General features: G+C 40.7%; 1 protein-coding gene across 1 annotated transcript in view; it reads right to left on the reverse strand.

The window, feature by feature from the left end:
* Ppp1r9a (protein phosphatase 1 regulatory subunit 9A) overlaps positions 1-24270 on the reverse strand; it is a 166854-nt gene that overhangs the window by 110810 nt on the left and 31774 nt on the right. Inside the window, exon 3 of the mRNA XM_032907274.1 lies at positions 8880-9012. Within this exon, the coding sequence (XP_032763165.1) occupies positions 8880-9012 (133 nt within the window). The remainder of the gene's footprint in view (positions 1-8879; positions 9013-24270) is intronic.

Genomic DNA, 24270 nt, shown 5'->3' on the forward strand with positions numbered 1-24270 from the left:
TAACAATCTGTCACTTTTATTTCTATTTTATTGGCCTTGTAAGCAATACTGAAAGTTATATTTCAAATTCACACACAAATCATGTGCTAATTCACATTTTCATTTGTCCTTTCCATGAGTAAATGTAGTTCACCACCAAGAAAATAAAAAGATTTTGTTAACATTTCAAGGTTACTTTTCTGGTAGCCTCAAAGTCTTTGTAATCATGACTTATCAGCAGCATAAAAAATATACTAAGCTAATCAACAGCTTGGATCATTAAAGGAAAGCACATGCAAGAGAATACATTTAAAATAATTTTCAGCAATTGTTATCTTCTGTTCACCAAGTGCTTTAGAGGAGGACTGGCCTCTGTGATTATCTCTTGTCACCAGCAACTGACTTTATGACAACTTTGTTCTAAGTCCGTGTAGAAAATCCTGTCTTTCCTACATTTGTTTCTGAGATGCCAAGAGCAACAAGCTGATGTTTGTGTTTTGGATTCTGGATTCTGTGGTGTCTCCCTGCATGAGTTTTCTGATATGAAGTCCATCTGAAGACACGTCCACCTTGACTGCAGGCACTGGAACGTCTCCAAGGTGAGACCACAAGCATCCTCTCATGTGTGAGTGATCACCGAAGACGGATCTCACCCATTACATAGGGGTTTGCATATATGCAACTTTTCATATTTACTTCATTCGAATCATTCCTCTCGTATAAATAGCCTGAACTTTATCAGGAGGATTTTCCAATACTAAGCACGCTGTGGGAACTTAGCCCCAAGTCCTCTTGTGCTTGGGCGGCAGTGGGTGGGAGAGGGACTTGCGTTTTGGTCATGTATATGGTTTTCGTTCCTCCTAAAAGAATTCTTTTGTGGGTATTGTGTGCTTTCATGCTTCATGATTACTATATTCATGGAATTCTTCTGCAGTGAATTTTTTCCTTCAAATGATGCGTTCATAGCTGATGGATCCGGTGCATACCTTGTGTTCTGCTTGAGACGGTTCTGTACACGGGTCCACATTGATGAAAGCCACCTCCTCCTCTCCATCTCCTCCACATAAGATCTCTGGGGATTAGCATTTCACCTGAACTCTTGCTCACCACCCTTGCAGAGCTTCTCTTGATTATAATGACCACCTGTTAAACTATGAGTGCTAAGGTGTTCATTAAATTCCAAGGCTGCTACTGAACCCCTGCAAGTATCTTGTACTTAAGTAATTATTCATGGGCTTTAAAATTTATTTCCCCTGCCTGGACTCTGGCCTTCTTAACATCCCCTTTCTTCTTTCCATGGGTCCTCTTACTGCTCTAACTAGAAAGTTATTTGCATTTTTTGTTGATAGAGCTTGTTTCAGAAAAAGTAACATTAAGTTGAGTCATACTGAATTCTAGTGCAGACTTCCACCAAGAAGAAATGAACAACTGAAGGGCAAAATATGGATGGCAGAGAACAATCATAACCAGAGGATGCTCCCATACCTCATCTCTTCTCTGTTCACAGGGAGGAGTACAGTGTACAAGTTTGGAAAACAAACTTTTGGCAAGAAGCCCAGGAATGGGCCAGCAAGACTGCTCAACAGGTAAAGGAACTCGCTACCAAGCTTGATGTGCTAAGTTCAATTCCCAGGGCCCACATAGTAGAAGGAAAGAAAAGACTCCCTAGCAAAACATCTTCTGATCTCCACATGTGTGCCTCAACACATAGAACTGCTCCTCTTCCCAACGATGTCATATATATGGACATACAGATAATAAATCATAATTTAAAGGGATCCAGCGGTGACCCTGAGCACTGGCTCTCTTCCTCTGTGCATTCTCGGAGACAGGCAAATGCATTAAGTAGACAAAGAAGTCAGGAAAAAACAGTGGGGCCCTCACATTACAGATGTTGTCCCCTGACCTGGGGTCCAGCCTTGCTTCCTCTCAGGAAAGAGGCGCTTGCTGCTACAACATTCCTTGTGTTGCCCGTGAGATTTGAGCCTGTCTCCACAGGACTCTGGGTTAATAGATTTCCTTTTCTGTGAAAGGTCAGTTTTTCTACTGTATTTTTCTCTTTGTCACGATTTACAAAGACCCTTAGAATATTACAGATATTAACTTTGTTATCAATAAAGCAGTTTATCAATTTCTTACTGCTTTTTCTCTGACATAACTGTCTCTAATGGGTTGAGACTCAACATAATCAGAATGGTATTTTAACTTTTCTAACTTCTGGCTTCCCATTTTGTGGGTTTTCCCACAAACTTAGGTGACAGATATTGTTAAGGATTTTCTTTAAATATAATATTATTACTTTTTAGCATTCAATTTTAATCTGCTTAAACTTTCTTATACATGAGATAATAAAGGTGCTAAACTTTGTATTTTAGGTAGATGTTGAGTTATGGTAGAGTGCATTTCATAATAAATGCTCTCTCCTATTAATATTTCCTCCTGCCTGTTCAGTTATTTTCTACTGACTAACCACTGAAAATATAATTTGTTCTGAGTATCGAAGCTTTATATTAGATCGAGATATTTGGCAAATTAAACTCTTCATATTCTTACATTTCCCTCAGACCTGAATGTTTCCATATAAAATATATTATTATTTTACACAACACTCCCTTATAATTTACCTTTGTTGACAGTTCCATCTGCATTGCACTGAATTGAAAGAAATGTATAGGGGAGTGTATCCGGAGCCTCCCTATTCAGGAGTATGGTAACTCCATCAGTTGCTTAGGTCTTACACCTCCCCTATGCTTGCCTTTGAGATAGAATCACTCTGTCTATGGATAGGGTATTTGCTCCAGAGCTCCTGGGCAATTCAGGGTGGCCTTGAACTCTTGACAGTTCTCCCTTAGTCTTACATGTGTTGAGATTACAGAAACAAGTCACCATATCCAGCAAAATAATTGACGACTTTCTATAAATAAAAATATAGGTAAGTCCTATATTTTAAGTAATAAATATAATCAATATTTTGCTGCTGCTATAAATAAAATCTTTTCCCATTTTACTCTTAAGTTCTGTATAGGAATAATGTGAAAACCTATTAATGCCTTATGGATCTTGAGCCAGATCTCTTCCTTCACAAATTATCTTAGCAAATTCTAATATTTAAATTAAATTGGGCCTCCAAGACAGAGGCAGGTACTGCTATGATTTAGCTACCTGTCCTCTTAAAGGCCCATGTGTTAGACAGACTTGACCTCAACTTGTCACTGAAATATGATAGGGCCTTAGAAGTCAGGGCCTAAATGGCAAAGTTAGGGTGTGCTCTTGGGAACAGGAACCCGGCTCTAGTCTCTCTCTACTGCTTCCTGGCTGTCAGCACGGAGCAGCTTCCTGTCACAAGCTCCATTCTACTACTTTACCACATGCTCCAAAGCAATGGCCAACTGCCACAGACCAAAAGCACGCCCTGAAATCAGCTTGCTTTTCAGATGTTACCTCAAGTGTTGTGTTTCGGTCACAGAAGCCTGACTTACCAAATATGGATATGGGTAAGTCAGCAAAAGGAGATGTTTGTCAAACTTACTCTTTTATTCTTTATACTGGTCACTTAACTGGCATTGCAAGCTTGTCTTCTGATTGTAGGGAATGTGCTTTCCATGCTTCCTGAACTTAAAGGAAGAATGCCACTGCTTTTGTGACTTGCACTTTGCAAAATTTATAGGCAGTGTCTACCACATGCTAATTTACAGCTTTTAAACTAAATTTTACCAAACACAATTTTATATCACTACAGACTTCCTCTAAATTGAATGGAGTTAATTTTGCTAATAGAGGACTATGCCTTATTTCTCTCATGTATTCTCTGTAGATGTGTCCATGTTTGATATTTTATTTCGCCTACAATTCTAAAACCCGGAGTTGGTACCATAGCCACATTTTTTAAATAGTAAATTACTTTTGGGTAAAAACAAAACAAAACAAAAAACCCAAAAACCTCTTACTCTTCATTTTATCTGACACAAAAGAGTCAAAGTAACACGAGCTTTGTGTGCCCTTTACGAGCAGTGGAGCCATTTGGGTCTGAAGCACATCCATGTTTTATCTGTAAACACCATCCTCATCAAGCATGTCCACATTTTACATCCAGGCACATTTCCAAGGGAGCACTTCCGTGGTTTACCTGTCGATTTTGTCCTAATGAAATGTCTTCATGGTTTCTATAATAGACACCATTCCAATTGCTGTTATGGCAACTAGCAATCTGTTGGTTTGGATAACGCACAATGTTAGGAAATACATCATTAGGTACACATCACATGTGTCAGAAAAGTTCAGGGCCTGACATCACGCGTGCCACACGTTTGTATGTGTTTAGCGCCTAAGATGGATCTGAATTTAGTCAGCAGGCTAAGGTGGATCTGAATTTCAGATGCCTCTGCCACCATGAGCTGGGGTGACAGGTATGTGCCCCAACATGGGCCTTGTGCTGCCCTCTCTGTCAGAAGTGGCCTGGCACTTTTAAAGGGAGTCCTCACCAAGTGGGTCAGCAGCCAGTGCCCCATCTCATCTCATCGCAGCACCGGCTTCTGTCACCTCAGGCTGGCGTGTAGTTAGGAGGATGGTCCCTCTGGCTCCTTTGCATTACGTTTTATCATTTTCACTGTTGTGTTAACACTTTAAAAATTACAAATCTAAAAAGGCTCGAGTGAAGGAAGCGGTGGCACGCTACGTTGTCACTACAGGTGTTCACATGTAAAGACACCCAACTCTGAAACTATGAAAGTCCTGACTCATAAATACGGTCACTTCCACGTTGGCAGGTATGAGATGATTCACTGCTGCTAATGCTCTTTGATTCAGGCAACTTCCTAAGTTTGAAACTCGGCGGTAAATTGTCTTCCACGATGATGGACGCGTCTGGTCAGCTGTGTAGGATTGCCATCTCCCTCAGAGGGGACTTCTCCTTTGTGCTGGGACAGGCTGCCACCCCACTCTGCTTTCAGCAACCAAGTCCTCCCAGCTTGAGGCTCTGGGCTTAGCAGTTACTTTTTTTGAGCGTTTTTCGGCTCTTAAATGCTAGGCCTATGTTTGCTGATAGATGTCAGTGACATTTCATAGTTTCACAAGTCCTTGCTGCTCTGAGAAATCATGTAGTAAGGACAGCATGTGGTAGGGTTTGTTCTTGTTTCTTTTCTGAGGAAGAGGAAGCAGAAGGGGAGGGGAGGAGGAGGATGTGCTTTTATTGGTTCTACCTCCCCTAAACCATCCACAAGTCCAGACGGACAGCAGCACCATCCATGCGCCTAATACATTTCCAGCCCAGCTTTCTCACTACTTGATGTGTTTTGCATTAGTTAAGACAACGTTGAGCTCAGTCAGAGGGGGAGGGGAAATCCGCTGGTAAGTACATCTGAAATTGTCCAGATCCGATCTAGGAAGCATAACCTTTGCACACTAAAAAGGAAGTTAGACATCACGGAGAAGACGACCATTATTGAAAATCAAGTTATTAAGAGCAAGTTTTGTACAGACAGATTTCCATAGGAATATTTATAAGATCAAGGGTTGGTGTTTCACTTTCTTACTAGTGCTGTACATCTGCCAGAGGAATTATCCTCTGGGCCAAGACAACTCTGTGATTTCTATCCCAGGGCTTCTTAAGCACCTTAAAGACATTTTGAAGTGTACATTTAACCACGCCATTAGCTTTTTCACCTACTGTTTTAGAAAACCTTTAAATAAAAACATTTGAACCTTCAAAAAAAATGTATTGTCTTTATCTTCTCTGATTTCATGGACAATGTCTTTTTCTTAAATGTTTATTTTTTTTTATAAAAATGACGCTAATGTAAATTTTATTTTGAGTAAGGCTTTTACTGTATATTTTACATGAAAAATATCCCTTTCCAAGACAGATGGAAATAATAGCTTGACTTTCCTGTCAAATATGTATCTAAGAATTTTATAGTTCCCAGATTCTTATGATACTATCAAGATTCTAATTTTTGTTCAAATATAAAATTGTTCTTCTTAAAAAATTTCATGTTCTACCAGCTGTGTATTTTGTCTTTATAGACACCTTTAAATGGATTTGTTTTTATTAATCTACTCCTAATTTGTATTCTGCCTGTTAGATCTACTTGTGAAAGAAATATAGTGGAATTTTGAATAACTATTTCCTTTGGTTAGTTAATATTTCCACTTTAAAGTGAAATATATGCACAGAGCATAGTTTATTAAACTGTTTATCTGTGAAATATATTCAAAGAAGAGCATAAGCAAAGTCTGGTATTACACAACTTTAATCCCAGAGACAAAGCAGAGAATCAGGAATTTCAGGCCAGTCTGGGCTACATGGTGAAGCCCAGAACGAACTAGGAAACACACACAAGTGGAAGAGGCTTATGATACTAGAATTCGTATGCTGAGGCAGGAGGATCACAAGTTAGAGACCAGCCAGAGCTACTATAGAATTCAAGGGCTACCTGTGCTACAAGAGCAAAGGTAAAACAAAGTCCTTGACCTGTCAATACAGAAAGCATGGCCACTTCAGAGAGCTTCCTATAACCTGTCCCAACTTTCCTTAACTCTTGGTGACAATGTATCTATTTTACCATCCTTCCTCTGAGAACACCAACTTAATAAAAACTAACTACTCACCCGTGTATCTCACAGCCTTGATATCTGCTGTTCAGTTTTCCCTGACTTTGACATCTAAGTCAGTTGGAGAGTGGCTGTGACCTCCTCTTACACACCCTCGACCTTTCGTTTGCAGAGGTCACACACTGCTGCGTGCACTGCACTCACTGACTAGAGATGCTGCCGTGCCTCCATAAATACTTGGACTTTTCTCGAGTTTTCTCTTATCAGCAATGAGAGACATACTAACTGCATATCATAAGCGCCTTCATCTAGATTTTTAAATATACACAAATGAGAGCATCACTTAATGTGTCCTTTAACTGCAGTAGTCAGCCATATTTAGTGGAATGTGGGGCAGTCGTCATATTATCAAATCACTACATTATCCATGCAGTTTTATGTTTCCCAATTATCCAGAATTCCCATCTTTGATTCATCTTTACTGTTTGAAAGAGTTGGCAGTGTCTTTTCCTCCTTGCTAGCAGGAAGTGAATTTCTCTGGTAACTTGTGTTCATAAACAGTTTACGTATCAGCAGAATCTCTCCTTTCCTCAGGAGAAGCAGATGCTCCCGGAGTGCGTACGGAATTCTAGGGACACCTTTTCACTCTGGACCAGGAACGCACACGGCAGGACGGCTCCCAAGGCTGGATGCACCTGATACTATTCCAGTGTTTCAAGCACTTCCACTTGTTTTACTTTGTTCTTTGTAAGCTGGTGCTCTGTGAGATTCCCATTTTATCTTTATCCCTTAGGCTTCCCCACTTTGTGGGGATCTACTTGGTACTTCCTCCTCCTACCATTAGTACTTGTGTATATTTTTTGTATTTTCTCCTCCCACATTTAGACTTGTGTATCTCTTTCATTGGTCTATGTTTCACTTCCATTGTGTCTGAGTCATGCATCAGTGCTATTCCTGGCACTCTTGGGTGTTTGCTGCCATGTGACCTGGGCTTCAGGACATGTCTAGCATTGGTCTCCTAGGTCACCAATGTGGAATCTCAGCAGCAGCCATGCTTGTTGCCTCGACGTCAGCAGCCAAACTTCCCATTTGGAAATCAATGTATCTGCTGTTGGTAATGTGCTTCAGAATGTCTTTAAAGCCGCTGTTTACATCTGTACTGACTTTATTTGCTTTGGGGCTTTTCAAGGCATCTATCTGCCCCCATTCCTCCATTCTGAAGGCTTCTCGGATTTGTTAGTGCTCTGCTCACAGGGGGAACAATTCCAATTCTGGCTGCCCATCTCACAAGAGGACAAGCACAGCCATCTCTGCTCCAGGCACCAAAGGCTTCTGTAGCAGGCAGGCTGTCGCTCCAAGAGGAACACTCAGGACAGAAGTGTCTGTTTCCCTTCCCCCTTTTCTCTTTCTGTTTTCTCAGAGCAGGGAATGGAGCATTTTTGTCTGAAGCTTTCTGCATCTCACCATCTTCACTCCAAATCTGAAGTTTCCAGAGAGATTTCCCATCATCTCCACATTTTGAACTACCCCTCCACCCCAAACCAGAAATGTTCAAACCTTTCCTCAAGGTCAGCGTCCTGTGGGTTTTTACCTTCCTCAGCCCTTCCAGGAACACCAACAAAGTAATGGAACACACACACACACACACACACACACACACACACACACACACACACACACACACACACACACACCATCTTGATCTGGGTTACTACTGCTTTTCTAGACCAAAGTTCCAAAGTCCTCCCACAATCCTCCCAAAAATAACTGGAGGGGTCTGTCCCAGCGTGATACTGGTACCAATCTGCCTTAGCTTGGGTTACTATTCCTATGACTAAAGCAACTTTCAAAGAAAAGGTTCATTTGGCTTACATTTCCACATCATAGCTCATCATCAAAATCCAGATAGAAACACCTGAGTTTCTTAATAACTGATGTGGGAGGGTCCAGCCCATCATGGGTGGTCCTGGGTTCTATAAGAAAGCAGGCTGAGCAAGATGGGAAGAGAAAGTCAGCGAGCAGCACCCTTCACGGCCTCTGCACCCGCTCCTGCCTCCAGGTTCCTGCCCTGTTTGAGTTCCTAGCCCAGTTGAAGCTTCCTCCTCTCTAGTGACTCTATTTTGTGTCAAGGTGACATAAAACAAGCCAGCACATTCCCCACATGAACCTGGAGAGATCGGGGAGTCACGTAGTACACTATCTACTCAGAATCTGCATCAACTCACTTTGAACCTGGTAAAGTTTGGAGGGGGTTACAACTTCACTCAATTCTACGAAACAAGCTACCCCCTGGGAAAGTCACTGTTATTAGCACAGAGATACGAAGAGGCACACACTGGAGTCCTGTGTACCTTTCTCCAGTTCCACTGGGAAAAGCTCCAGCTTTTCTACTCGCTTTTCAAGTTCGTACTCAGCAGATGCAGCCACAGGGTCAACGTCATCATTTCTCCTGTCATAGTCCTCATTGGAGTACGTGTTGAAAACCTACAGTAAAAGGCCAAGAACAACAGAAAAGATGTCATTCGGTATCTCAAACTACATAATTTAATGAAAAGGCAAAACCAATGATTTATTTCTTGTTCTTTTAAAAAAATTTGTATGAGTATAATACATATGTTGAGTGTATGTCTGTGTGTCTCTTACATGTGTGTGTCTGTGTGTGTATGCACGTGCATGGGCATCTACGTGTGTGTGGCAGGTGAGATGCTCACAGAGAGTGCAGAAAAGGACATCACTCTCATTACTCCCTTCAGGCAGGGTCTCACTCAAACTGGAGCTGGGTTGCCAGTCTGTAAGTCCCCAAAGTCTTCTGTTTCTGCTCACCCACATTTCTGGGATTAACGTGGACCATGCCTGGCTTTTATGGCTTCAGGGGATTTGAACTCAGGTCCTCATGCTTGCTCTCGTACCTATTGAGCCCTCTCCCCAGTCGCTGATACTTTTCTCCTAACAATCAATTGATATTTAAAATTAATCAAGATGTTAGGAAAAGGAAAACTGAATGCAAATGAAAGAAACTTATCAAATTAAAACTATATGAGACACTTTATCATCGCCGATAATTGAAGAAACAACAGTAGCCATGGAGTGCTCTGTGTGAATAGTAATATTCATTAAACTTTATTCATTCAGAATATACTTAACAAGGACAATGATTTGTTATTTCCTGATCAAGCTAGAATAAAGCACATCAAAGCTATCTTACCAAACCCCAAAACTGAACCCGCCCTATGGCATGGATTAGACGAGCCCCAAGGGTCTTGTATATCGATACTATAATTACATCTTAATTACAGAATTACCAGAATTGATTTCCATTCTACACTGTCCTGGACTATGTTAAACGGCTCCTTTCATCTGTCATATGCCATTTTATTTGTATAGAGATTTAAATTAAATTTTCATTGGCTCTTTCTAGAAAATAGCTATGAACATATTGCTCAAAGGCTGTAAAATGAACAAGATATTGATCGTCTTTATTTCTAACTTAAGTCATTCACAAGACTATGTGTGGTCCTCAGACAGAGCCATAATAAATGTGCCTATTTGCAACAGAACTGAAGTAGCTCCCAAATCACTCTGTACACTGAAGGGTATTTGAGAGAATGGAATATATCTATACTAAGTGCAATCAATATCGAGAATAAAAGCTGTCACTCTCAATTCGATTCAAAATTTATTAAGCACCTACATTACATCTGAAAAGGTTCTACAAGTCTCCCCTCAGACTCTATAACCTGGAAGGAAAAAGGCTTTTGAAAGTATATTAAAAACTAGAGTAGAAACGGGAAGCAGGCTGACTAAGAAAACAGTGGAGGAAAGGCATTGGTTGCCTCTGCAATGGGCCCGCTGCTCTCGATAAATGCTAAATGCATATGGGCATTTCTGTGCTGCTTTTGTTTGGAATAAACCAAGAGTACAGACAGTGTTCGCACACAGGTACACACGATAAAGCTACTCATGGGCTTCACTCCTCACACCCCTGCCCTTGGCAGCTCTGGACCTGGGTGGACTTGTTTTGACCTGCTCTCCCACTGCACTGGAGCTCACGATTCCTGGAGCTTCCCTTTGTCTCTACTAGGTTTCTTCACCACAGCAATAGCACTTCATTAAAATGCATATCCCTATACCATGGAGTTGGCATTTTATTGGTCATTATAGAAAACAGGCTTTCTATGTGCCTAACAAATTATAAAACTCATAAATAACTTTCTCTCAGCCTGTTTTATCTTTCACTTTCAGCTTTTAAAATACATTTCTTCAACCAAATTTTAGCACACCAACTCAACACTGTTGTGCTAGACCCTGGAAAGGGCACTCATGAGCAGCTCACAGGGGACACAGAATAATAAACCAGAGTAGGACACGATGCCTGATGTGACAGAGGGATATACAAAGTACGTTTTAAAATTAATTTTTAAATTATTTGACCACATGTCGATGTGCACTTGTGCACAGGAGCCAGAGGAGTCGGATTCCCTGGAGCAGGACTCGTAGGCGGTTGTTAGTTGCCCTAATGGATTCAGGGAAGCAGACTCAGGTGGAGGAGAGCAGCTCGCAACAGTGGAGCCACCTCTCCAGCCACGGCCTCCACAGAACGATGGTTAAACTTCTCTGACAAAAGTAAAAACTTTGTGGAAGAGATATTTCAACAAACAAGGACTCATATATTCAAGTATGGAAGAGACATGTATTTTAAGACAGACAGAGAGAGGGAGAGAGAGAGAGAGAGAGAGAGAGAGAGAGAGAGAGAGAGAGAGAGAGAGAGAGAGAGAGAGAGGAGGGAGGAGGGAGAGGAGAGGAGAGGAGAGGAGAGGAGAGGAGAGGAGAGGAGAGAGGAGGGGAGGGGAGAGGAGAGGAGAGGAGAGACAGAGATATGGACAGAGACAGAAAGACAGAGCCTGGGGCCAGGACATGCACAGATAGACAGCATTTAAGGGGAACACTAATGGTCAGGTCAACCACAGCACTTTGCATAGGGAAGTCAATGTTGAATGAAATTACTCCGTTAATATTTTCTACTCATCTGATCCTACCATTGCTCCAGCTTAGCTGGGAGTAATTCTAGAGTACAGAAGAGTTTCACTAGAATGGAGTGAGTGAGTGAGCGTGCAGAAGTGTGTCCCTGCAAACCCATGTCTGTAAAGTAAGTATGGGAAAAAAAGCTTTAACAAGTTAATATCTTCTTGGATTTTTTGCAGGATCCTAGACGCCACTACAACATTCTCCTCCAGTTTGGGTGCTTACAAAGTTCACCTGCAGACATTCAGGAACTAAGTGGAATAATAAAGTCTTCCATATCAGAAAATGATAAATCTGACGAATCTAGCCAATATTCTATTCTACAGAGAGAATTCTATTCTACAGAGAGAAAAGTATGTTACTTTTCATTGTTAGTTCATGCATAATCTGAGAAACAACATGGTAAAACGACAAAACAAAAGTTATAAAGAATTTTTAAAAAGTCATATTTTATTATTACAGATTAACTATCATTGACTAAGAAAAAGCATGGAAGTCAACCAAATATATTAAAACTAGTCAGAGTACAGTAATGTGATGTTAATATTAAACTCATGCATAATAATTCATCAATAGCTCTCAAAAAACAGACAAAACTGAGAACCTATAAAATGCACTGTGATCTCTGCTTACAATACTGAGGCATTTCCCTCTCTGTAAAACATAGGGAAAAAAATTCTTAATATTGTAAAGACTACCACTGCTTCAAAATTTGCTGTAAATGTCAGTTTCCAGGCATTTGTAAATTTGGAGCAATTAATGTCAAGTTACCATCCATTTTCATAAAAGTAAAGAAGCTGAAAGGGCACAACCATGATTAAAAAAAACCGTACATCGACACTTCACTAATTAAAGCAATGTAGTTTGGTCCTTGATATATTGACAGTTTTATACTCAGATCCATTCCTTTTCTATACAAATTAGTTACAGTGGTGTATTTAATAAATAATAGGGAAGGAATTGGATGGCCATGTAAATATAACTAGTTCACATCATTTACAAAAATAGAATTTTAACTAAGAAAAGATAAATATCCACCTAACCTCAGGCACTAGAAGGAGTTTGAATGAAGTACCTCCCACATCCATGCGTGTGAAATCCGTAGATGTACAAGCAATGTCGTCCTATAAAACTGCTCAGAGACTCGGTATAGTCCACACATGTCTTCCCACACCTCTAGACTAAGTATAACCCAGAAGAGTACAAAAGCTCTATGGAGAGCTGGTACTTAGTGATAGACAAGGGAAGGCCACAGTGTAAGCGCACTGTTCATCGTTTCAGTGTGTAGTAGCTGAACTGATATCAAATATACAGATGAAGAGGGCTGACTATATATACTGTAATACTGCTGGATGCGAAATAGGGTGATGTTTAACAACCGGGCTCCGGAGAAGTTTACAATTGCTAAAAGTATTAATGAAAACGTATAAACTGGTTAAGAATCAATGCTGAGAGGCTAGGCAGAGTGGCAGAAGCCTGGCCTATCGCTTGTGAGAGCCTAGGATCAATCCCAACATCGCACAAAAATAAATAATCAGAGTTAATGAGCTTAGCATGGTGATACCTGTCTGTAATCACAGCACTTGGAGGATAAGGCAAAAGAATCCCTGAAAACCATATTAGGGTTACACAGTGAAACTGTCCCAAAGCCAAGGAAAGAAAGGCCCGACAGTGAAATGCTATAATCACATAATGAAGGTCCAAGAAGAATCAGGGATTAAAGGAAAATAGTGTAGTAAAATCTGTAACGAACTTTCCAACTCAAAGAATTGGAAACTAATTGAAAATACAAGGAAGACAACTTTCATTAAAAATTAGGTACTGCAATCTTGTATCCTTCCACAGCCATACACAGCCATATTCATTTGGTAGCTATATGAAAGGAGGAAAAAATACCTCAACTTGGGCATGCTAGCTCACTCCTACTATCCAGCACTTGGGACGCTGAAGTAGGAGGATTGCCCAAGAGTTTTAAGGTCAACCTGGATCACACAGAGAATCACATTTAAGATTATGCTATAGATTAAGACTGCAGCTACTATTAAAAATACAAATAATAAAAACAGATACAGCACAATGATAGAATGTTCACCTAAATGTATGAGGGCCTTAGTCTTAGTCTTATCTCCAACATAGCCCTCCAAACACACACTCACACTAATGATCTGAAAACATATATTGTAAATGGAAATGCCTCCAAGTTAATAGTATATGAAAAGATTCATAGAAAGACCTGCAACTGTGTACAAAGATATACAAGGAAGTTCATTCATTAAGACACTATTCATAAAGCTCAAAGTGACTAATTCCCTGAATATTCAATGACAGAGAAAACGGCTTAGCAAACAGTAGCATACCAAGACAGGTAAGTGACTGAAAAAGGCTGGACCCCTAATGGTGTGAAGACTCTAACCATATAGGTATCATTAAAGCAGAAAAATACTGCAGATGCCAGTGGTAAATTCTTTTTTTGCCATCCACAAGGAAAGGCAAGGTAGGTTTCCTTATTTATGAAATAATAATAATAATAATAATAATAATAATAATAATAATAATAATCGTCATCATTGTCGTCATCATCATCTAGAGTTGTGGTTGGTTCAGTATGAATCTAGGAGAAGCTCTCCCAAGGCAGTAGTACCACAGATGGTATTTCCCACATACCACTCACCATCTCCTTTAAAATGAATTTTTAAAATTTCATCTACTATTGTCCTGAATGCCCTTTAAATAAGATTCTGCATAGGCAGTTTTGTATTAGAATCTAGACTGGTCCGTGAATGTTCCTGCTTGTGTCCGGAGCAATGAACTCTCATTACACAACAGGTCACTGCTTGTCACAATTCCTCTTCTGCCTGGGACAGGAAGACCCTGGGAGGTGAAAGATTGGGTTAGATAAATATCCCCCTTCCCATCTACATTGTCCTGGTTCTTTCTATTTTCTTGTTATAGTTTTACTATTTGTGCTTATTTTACTCTGAAAAAACATGGATAACAATCAAATACTGGGAAACTCTTCCCCCCTCATGCATTAGTGCCTGCCTTTCCCCTTTCCTCGACCAGTATCCGGGATCCCCAAAGTCAACAGCATCAAGATACATATATTTAGTTCAGTCACCTTCTCATTGTTCCTGTGTTATTTTACTGAGAAAAGCAAACAAAGGGAAGTTTAAATTTAAGGCTTCTTGATTCAGCGCCAAAAAGCAATATTCTGTTCCTTGATCAAAGCAAACAAAATATGACCTCATCTCTGTTTCTCAGCAGTCAAGCCTTCAGGACTAACGAGTTCGCAATGATACTAGCAAGGATGCTTCTGAACCAGCAACCCCAGGCTGTGAAAAATGAACAAAATTCCACCTTGAATCATTATCTTATTTACATGGTCACTACACTGAACAACACCTTTTCCAAGCAGCAATGTTATTTTTATCAGTGTTAAGTAATATATTTATCTTATTTCCTTGTGATACATTTTAATCAACTCATATCTAAAGGAATCCCATCTTTCCTGTAAATACTGACTGGAAGGGATCTCACAATATGCCTACAGGTCACAGCTACAACTACAGGCTGAGTTCTGCTTAATCTTCCTGACAAATCAAAGATGCTAAAATGCTACTGGGATACGCCACGTACTTGCTCACTCCCAACAGGGGACTCCACTCATCACGTGCTCTCTTGGTAGAATCACAGTTCATCCTCACGTGATCGCTTAAAGAGACTTTAGTTGGCAACTGACGACAAACTGAAGAAGACAGTCTACGTCTCCATATTTTAAAAAGAAACTTGATGGTCAACACCCAGAAAGGGGGTCCTGGTCATTGTAGAGCTTGGTCTAAACTCAAACTTCTTCCTTCTCCAGAGCTGAGGCCAACTTACTGCCTCACAATAATAAGAGGGCGTGGAGACTAGGGAATGGAGAGCTTTGTGCTGAAAAGAAGCCAAAGTGGGGGGGGAGGGGCTGGAATGGATCAGCGGTGAAGAACACAGACTGCTCTTCCAGAGGTCCTGAGTTCCATTCCCAGAACCCACATGGTGGCTCAGAACCACCTGTAATAGGATCGGATGCCTTCTTCCGGTGTGTCTAAAGACAGGCACACTGTACCCATATATATAAGATAAATAAAGAACTTTAAAATTGGAGGTTGCATTAACAGTACACAGATTCGAAGAGGTGAGGGTTTGAGTTTCCTCCTACCATAGGCTTGCACCAGATTCCAATGAAGGAAAACCTCAAAGTAACTTCTGCTCCATGTAGAGACATTATGAGCCAGCAAAGTACAAGAAAGAGACTCCTAAGCCTATCTCCTAAAAGCCCAACCTCTGGGCTTAAGCCATTTTGAAAAATAAATTGTTTAATAGCTTTTCATTACAAAGAGGCACTATTCTTCAATAGGATGTCCAGCTCCTTACTTGGATCCATCAACAGACACTCTTGCCAGAGCACATGACCAAGAGCCGGACACACACTGGCCTAACCTGCTCAAATCCCTTCACTTAAACTGTTTTTTAAGCCAATTTACCCATCTTCCATATCACTCATTTCTCCATCTGTAACATGCCTCATTTAATAAAGTACCTTAATGGACTTATCTTTGGAGTGCAGACTTCTAATTGGGATATTTCAAATGAATGCTGGCTAATCCTAGCATGTGGCTTTGTGATTGGGGATCTTAGAAGGCTAATGGTGCCAGTACCAGCCACATCCAATACAGTATGTCCTATCAACTTAAGCAATTTGAAAAAAATCTCAGGTACTATAAAACTACATAAATTCTCTTCAACCCTTTAACAGCTTATCAATTTATCCACAAGGACCCAGCACATTATGAAGTAGACCCCACCTTAGCCTACTGGTTGAAATGTTAATATCACCTGAAACAAATGCCTTCCTAAAAACACATTTGCCCAAAACTGGCAGTCATTAGCCTACTGCACTGACTCTTAAAATTACCTGTCCCAACAAAAGGGCGTCAAGGGGATACAGATCGAGGAAAAGAAGAAGTCAAAATATCACTATTTGCAGATGATATGATAGTATATTTAAGGATCCCAAAAGTTCCACCAGAGAACTACTAAAGCTGATAAACAACTTCAGCAAAGTGGCTGGGTATAAAATTAACTCAAATAAATCAGTAGCCTTCCTCTACACAAAAGAAAACAAACCGAGAAAGAAATTAGGGAAACGACACCTTCATAATAGACCCAAATAATATAAAGTACCTCGTGTGACTTTAACCAAGCAAGTAAAAGATTTGTACAACAAGAACTTCAAGACTCTGAAGAAAGAAATTGAAGAAGACCTCAGAAGATGGAAAGATCTCCCATGCTCATGGATTGGCAGGATTAATATAGTAAAATGGCCATTCTGCCAAAAAAAGCGATCTACAGATTCAATGCAATCCCCATCAAAATACCAATCCAATTCTTCAAAGAGTTAGACAGAACAATTTGCAAATTCATCTGGAATAACAAAAACCCAGGATAGCTAAAACTATGCTCAACAATAAAAAGGACTTTGGGGGGAATGCCATCCTGAACTCAAGCAGTATTACAGAGCAATTGTGATAAAACTGCATGGTATTGGTACAGAGACAGACAGATAGACCAATGGAATAGAATTGAAGACCCAGAAATGAACCCACACACCTATGGTCACTTGATTTTTGACAAAGGAGCCAAATCCATCCAATGGAAAAAAGATAGCATTTTCAGCAAATGGTGCTGGTTCAACTGGAGGTCAACATGTAGAAGAATGCAGATCGATCCATGCTTATCACCCTGTACAAAGCTTAAGTCCAAGTGGATCAAGGACCTCCACATCAAACCAGACACACTCAAACTAATAGAAGAAAACTAGGGAAGCATCTGGAACACATGGGCACTGGAAAAAATTTCCTGAACAAAACACCAATGGCTTATGCTCTAAGATCAAGAATCGACAAATGGGATCTCATAAAACTACAAAGCTTCTGTAAGGCAAAGGACACTGTGGTTAGGACAAACGGCAAAACCAACAGATTGGGAAAAGATCTTTACCAATCCTACAAGAGATAGAGGCCTTATATCCAAAATATACAAAGAACTCAAAAGTTAGACCGAGGGAGACAAATAACCCTATTAAAAAATGGGGTTCAGAGCTAAACAAAGAATTCACAGCTGAGGAATGCCGAATGGCTGAGAAACACCTAAAGAAATGTTCAACATCTTTAGTCATCAGGAAATGCAAATCAAAAACAACCTGAGATTTCACCTCACACCAGTGAGAATGGCTAAGATCAAAAACTCAGGTGACAGCAAATGCTGGCGAGGATCTGGAGAAAGAGGAACACTCCTCCATTGTTGGTGGGGTTGCAGACTGGTACAACCATTCTGGAAATCAGTCTGAGGTTTCTCAGAAAATTGACATTGAACTGCCTGAGGATCCAGCTATACCTCTCTTGGGCATATACCCAAAAGATGCCCCAACATATAAAAAAAGACACGCGGTTCACTATGTTCATCCAGCCTTATTTATAATAGCCAGAAGCTGGAAAGAACCCAGATGCCCTTCAACAGAGGAATGGATACAGAAAAATGTGGTACATCTACACAATGGAATATTACTCAGCTATCAAAAACAACGACTTTATGAAATTCGTAGGCAAATGGTTGGAACTGGAAAATATCATTCTGAGTGAGCTAACCCAATCACAGAAAGACATACATGGTATGCACTCACTGATAAGTGGCTATTAGCCCAAATGCTTGAATTACCCTAGTGGCCTAGAACAAATGAAACTCAAGACGGATGATCAAAATGTGAAGGCTTCACTCCTTCTTTAAAAGGGGTACAAGAATACCCTTGGCAGGGAAGAGAGGCAAAAGATTAAAACAGAGACTGAAGGAACACCCATTCAGAGCCTGCCCCACATGTGGCCCATACATATAGAGCCACCCAATTAGACAAGATGGATGAAGCAAAGAAGTGCAGACTAAAACAGGAGCCGGATGTAGATCGAACCTGAGAGACACAGCCAGAATACAGCAAATACAGAGGCGAATGCCAGCAGCAAACCACTGAACTGAGAACGGGACCCCCGTTGAAGGAATCAGAGAATGAACTGGAAGAGCTTGAAGGGGCTTGAGACTCCATATGTACAACAATGCCAAGCAACCAGAGTTTCCAGGGACTAAGCCACTACCTAAAGACTATACATGGACTGACCCTGGACTCTGACCTCATAGGTAGCAATGAATATCCTAGTAAGAGCACCAGTGGAAGGAGAAGCCCTGGGTCCTGCTAAGACTGAACCCCCCAGTGAACTAGACTGTCGGGGGAGGGCGGCAATGGGGGAGGGTGGGGAGGAACACCCATAAGGAAGGGGGAGGGAAGGGATGTTTGCCAAATGTACATAAGAAATACTCAAGTTAATAAAAAAAAAATACAAAAAAAAAACAAAAAAAAAATTACCTGTCCCAAAGCCCTTCAAATGCAATAGTCTCTGGCCACAAAGGGCCAGAGAAATGCACTTTTCTTAAAAGCATCCAGAAACAGGACTGAACCCTGTGCCTGCAGTGTGCTCACCTCCAGACAACTGGCACATTTCACATAGTTATCAGCATCATTTCCACACTGAAACTATTAAATTAGAAAAGCTTTATTTGGCCCTGAGCCCAGACTACAATTGCACAGCATGTTGGGGTCTGGGGGTGGGCTACATTTTTCTGTTGTATGAAATACACTGGGTCATAAACGAGGGCCACAAGCTTGCAGTGTGACCAGTTCTCAAGACCATACGCATAGAGGGGCTCAGGTCCAATAGTCTGACAAGACCCCAAGTTGTTGCAGTCTGAGATCAGCGCTCAACCCTTTAAACCTATTCACTGCATAGTATTCTGAGGTCAAGTTTTCATTCAAAGCTTCAACTGATGGTAGGTTATTGTTCTTTCATTTTTGTTTTTTTTTTTAACATCTCCTCATAAATATGCAACTCTGGAGTGTGTGAAGGATAAATCACCAAGATCCACATGGACTAGTCAAACCATTAACATTGTCTCTCTACTAACTGTTCAGGTCTCTATTCCTACATGGTTTAGTAAACATTCACATGCAAAGCCAAAACTTTCTTTCCCTGGTCTGTTAAATAAGGGTCATAAAGGCAGCATGGACATTTTTCTATTTGAATAAAAGATATTTACCACAGTATACCTTAGCAAAGGGAGATCTGGGAGAGATGCCCCAATCTGACAGTGTTGATGGGGTAAATAGTCTCCCTTTATAGACATAGAGTCACATAGTGGCTCAAACTGTGAAGTGCTGTGAAGGGGGTGGGGTAGTCTAAAGACTAGTACATGTAAAAAAAAATCAATTACCTGAAAATGAAGGTAAGAGGTCAGTCTGTAAGCTGAGTATGGTGGCTCATACCTATCGTCTCAGGTCTGCACAGACAAGTGGAACTTTTCTGAGTTTAAGACCACCAAGGAGCACTTGGTGAAGAGTATCAGGTTAGCCAGAGCTACCCCAGGCTCAATCCCACTCCCTGGCCATTGGAGTCAACTTAGGTTTGTTCACACACACTAAGATTACTTTTATAATCCACGTGCAGTAATAAAATGTAAGTCAGTGTACTAAGGAAGACATTAGTACAGTAAGCAATATTTCTAGTCAACTTCATGGGCACATTGGGGTATTATGTTCCCATCTTTCTTGCATTGGAGTATAGCTATGTAAACACTACTGGCCGCTAGGTTCTGAGGGGGAATAAAAACCAACATATGTCACTTCCTCTCTAAGGTATTTTATCGCAAAGACAAGACCTCCCAGAAGGTTTCTGACGTTTCCACAATCTGGAAAATAAGTATGAGAGAAATAGGCCTCCTGACACTGATCAGTCCATGAGCAGAACAATGACGCAGCCTCCTGTTGACTTACAACAGGCAGGTACATGAGACTAAACACGTGCCTGGGTACCTAGTCCACTGTGGAAAAGAAGCACCTGCTCATGCAGTATAATTACAGATTCATGGTCTTGCTTTAAAGACACAGAAATTGGAGCCAACACATAGATGCCACCTCCCAAATTACTGACCTCATTAAAGGCAAATAATGACGAGTCAGAAGGAGGCTCTCAAGTTTACTAACCATCAGTAGAAGCCATGGCTTCTAACTTCTGTGCAGTCAGCCCACTCCCAAAAGTGTAGTCCCTAGTGGCCTTGAGAGAGGATGGACATCAGTTCCCAAGCCTGGGCAGTCCCAAACCTTCTCCTCAGCTCCTTCTTAAAGATGGCCATAGCACCTGGGGGTGACAACTGGTGGTGTCATTGAATGCATCACCCACTTGCCCTTCCCTCACATACCACAGAGAATCGTTTCTAAAATCAGTTCTTATCTAAAAGCTACAGAAGGAATAAGAAATTAGTGGAGATATTGAAAAGCATAAAAGAATTGAAATTGCTAAGTCATCTTATATGCACCTTGATACTATTATTTCTGTATGATTTGAAATGATGGAAGTTGTCATGTCTCTCTATGTATTCATAGAAGTGCATGGACAGAAAGCTCAATGATAAAAACCAAGCATAAGTGTTTGACTTAGCGATAGCATTACCTCATTCTCAGAAATTATTAAAAATCAAATATAGAGGATATTAGGACTCCAATTTTCACATAGTTTTAGTGATTCTGCAAAAACCCAGTAAGTACATATGAAGCTAAATCTTTAATATATATGTATATATGCACATACATATATATGTATATATATATAAATACATACATATTTTTTAAATAAATGGTATTCTTAAGAGTACATACATAAAAAATTTCTTTTAGAAATCTTATTATTGAGGAACTTTCCAGTCTCCATCTGTGCCCAAAGCTAAGGCTGTCCCACAGCCCTCCGTACCCAGAGCCTGTCCGGAGAGAGCTGGTCTCCCATGAGTGCTCTCACTCCTAAGATCACAGGCTCACAGGCTCACAGGGGGACAAATTCCAGTCAGAGACAGCAAGACCAGCTAACATCAGAGATGACCAGATGGTGAGAGGCAAGTGCAGGAACCTAAGCAACAGAAACCAAGGCCACTTGGCATCATCAGAGCCCAGTTCTCCCACCAAAGCGAATACTGGATATCCTAACACACCAGAAAACAAGATTTGGACTTAAAATCACATCTCATAATGATGATAGAGGACTTTAAGAAGGACATAAATAACTCCCTTAAAGAAATACAGGACAACACAAGTAAACAAGTAAAAGCCCTTAAAGAGGAAACGCAAAAATCCCTTAAAGAGTTACAGGAAAACACAAACAGGTGAAGGATTTGAACAAAACCATCCAGAATCTAAAAATGGAAATAGAAACAATAAAGAAATTACAAAGGGAGAAAACCCCGGAGATAGAAAACCTAGGAAAGGATAAGGAGTCATAGACGCAAGCATCACAAACGGAGAATACAAGAGACAGAAGAGAGAATCTCAGAGGCAGAAAACACCATAGAAGACATTGACACAGTAGACAAAGAAAATGCAAAATGCAAAAAGCTCTTAACACAAGGCATCCAGGAAATCCAGGACACCATGAGAAGACCAGACCTAGGATGGCAGGTATAGGAGAGGGAAGACTGCCAACTTCAAAGGCCAGTAAGTATTATCACAGCTGTGTATAACGACACTAGTGAGCTGGCATGCATGTGGAGCTCAGAGGGCAACTCCGTGGACTGAGCTCTCTTCTCGCCCCGTTATGTGGCCTCTGGATATTGGACTCGGGCTGTCAGGCTCACACGGCAAGGACTACTGCTTGCTATGAGCCATCTTCAGAAATTTTCATTGAAGCAAAAAATAATCAGAATATCTCACATCTTTTATTTATAACAGAAAAAAGTTAGTATAATCAATATCGTCATGTACAAATATGTATTCTTAAAGTACCAGAATAGTTTTGTTAAGTTCTTATAAATGTAGTTCACAAATAAAAACTTGAATCATACCAAATTTATAAAATTCTAGCATCTGTTCAAAATAGTGAGGTTTTTTTTTCCCCTCCCCTAATGGACAGTTTAACAGAGAACTGGGCAATCTGATAAGGGTCATGTTTTCTTTAATGTTTCCCCAATTATTACAAAAATTAAACATTTCATGAGAAATTCATAATGTTCTCTTTCAGCTCAGCGCATCTTTTATTTGAAATCAGAGACATATGCTTTGCAAGCTGACAACTGGTGGCCAGGATGGAGTAAATTTGTAGCCATGGTACAGCTCTTAATGGAGATGTGACCTTATCAAAAAAACAAAACAAAACAAAAAACAAAACAAAAAAGGACTCATTATCCTAAATGATACTTCTTGTAGGGATGGGGATGGGAGGCAATTTCCGACGAAGAGTAACTCTCAGAAATGAGTACTTTCCAACAGTACACTAGCATGAGCTCCAGGCTGTCAAACAGCTGGCTCTGGCTGTTTCTCCCATTGTAAAAGCCAACAGGTGGTTCTAACAACCTCAGAGGAAGGCTGTTCTACACTTCCTTGAACCAGAAAGCAGAGGGAGGAGAGTACTACACTTTGTGTAGGTCAGACAGGGAAAGTGGGTACCAGCCACCCTGAGGGTCTCAGAAAATGACTGACAAGCTCACACTCCACACACAAAACTTCTAAGGGTATTCATGTCTTTATGGGGAGCTAAGAACCCTAAACTCTAAGGTCTTAAACTTGGGAATGGTACCTCAGGTCCAAAATTCTACTGGAAACTACCTAAACCAGCCCATTCAAGGAGCTCATCTGAAATAAACCTGTGCACTAAGTGTCATGTTAGGACACCTAATGGGAGAAAGTCATAGAAGCACTAGAATGCACACATTGGCCAACAGCAGTTAATGAGAATACTGAACCACGAACAGTACTGATGCCAGCTACTGTATGTGAGGTAATGACTTGAGTTCATCCCACACAGTCAGATGCCTGATGCCCAGGCAGAAGACTGAAAAAGGGAGTAAAACCTTTAAGGAGAGTTTGATGAGAGAGTCACAGGTCACCTGAGGAGACTGCATTTGGAAAGGACAGTGGCACTTCTGTCTGGTGGTCTGATCTTTCTTGCATCTCCTGCCTGTGATGCCATCTGCCTTAAGCCTTCACCAGAACAAAGCGGGAATAGTGCTATGCCCATGAACCTTCAGAACTGTGCTCTCAACAGACATGCCTTATAAAGTACCATTAATATAAGAAAGAAAAAATGGGCTGAGGGATGAGCCCTACGAGTAGGTAAGGATCATGGGTGAACCTCAGTGCGGAGGAGGAAAGCACTGGATCACTGTAGTGGGGAGGTGAATTAAAGTTGACTCTGATGTTCAGACAAGCAGAGCTGAAAACCAAGCCCTTCATTACCGCGATGGCCTTTCGATGTGTCCAGGCTATTGCCCCCGATCATCTATTTACATACTATGTCAGATGGCATCAAAAAGGTATTTTTAGACATGATTAAAGTCCACAATTAGTAAACTTTAAGGGGAAAAGAAAGATTATCTTCAGTATACTTTGGTCCTGATTCAATCCATTGAGAAGTTTTAAGAAGGGAGAACTAGGATTTCCTGGAGTGACAGTTCTGTCTGTAATAGGAGCTACATCTATGGATCTGGGGTTCCAGCTTCCCAGTTTTATGGTGGTTCCTGCATAGCCCACTCCATTTGTATGAGCCAATAACTTGCAAAAGCCTTCTGCTATGCGCTGCAACTGATTTTCCTCCCTTG

Source organism: Rattus rattus, chromosome 6 (genome assembly GCF_011064425.1).
Source record: "Rattus rattus isolate New Zealand chromosome 6, Rrattus_CSIRO_v1, whole genome shotgun sequence".
In the NCBI taxonomy this organism is placed as follows: Eukaryota; Metazoa; Chordata; class Mammalia; order Rodentia; family Muridae; genus Rattus; species Rattus rattus.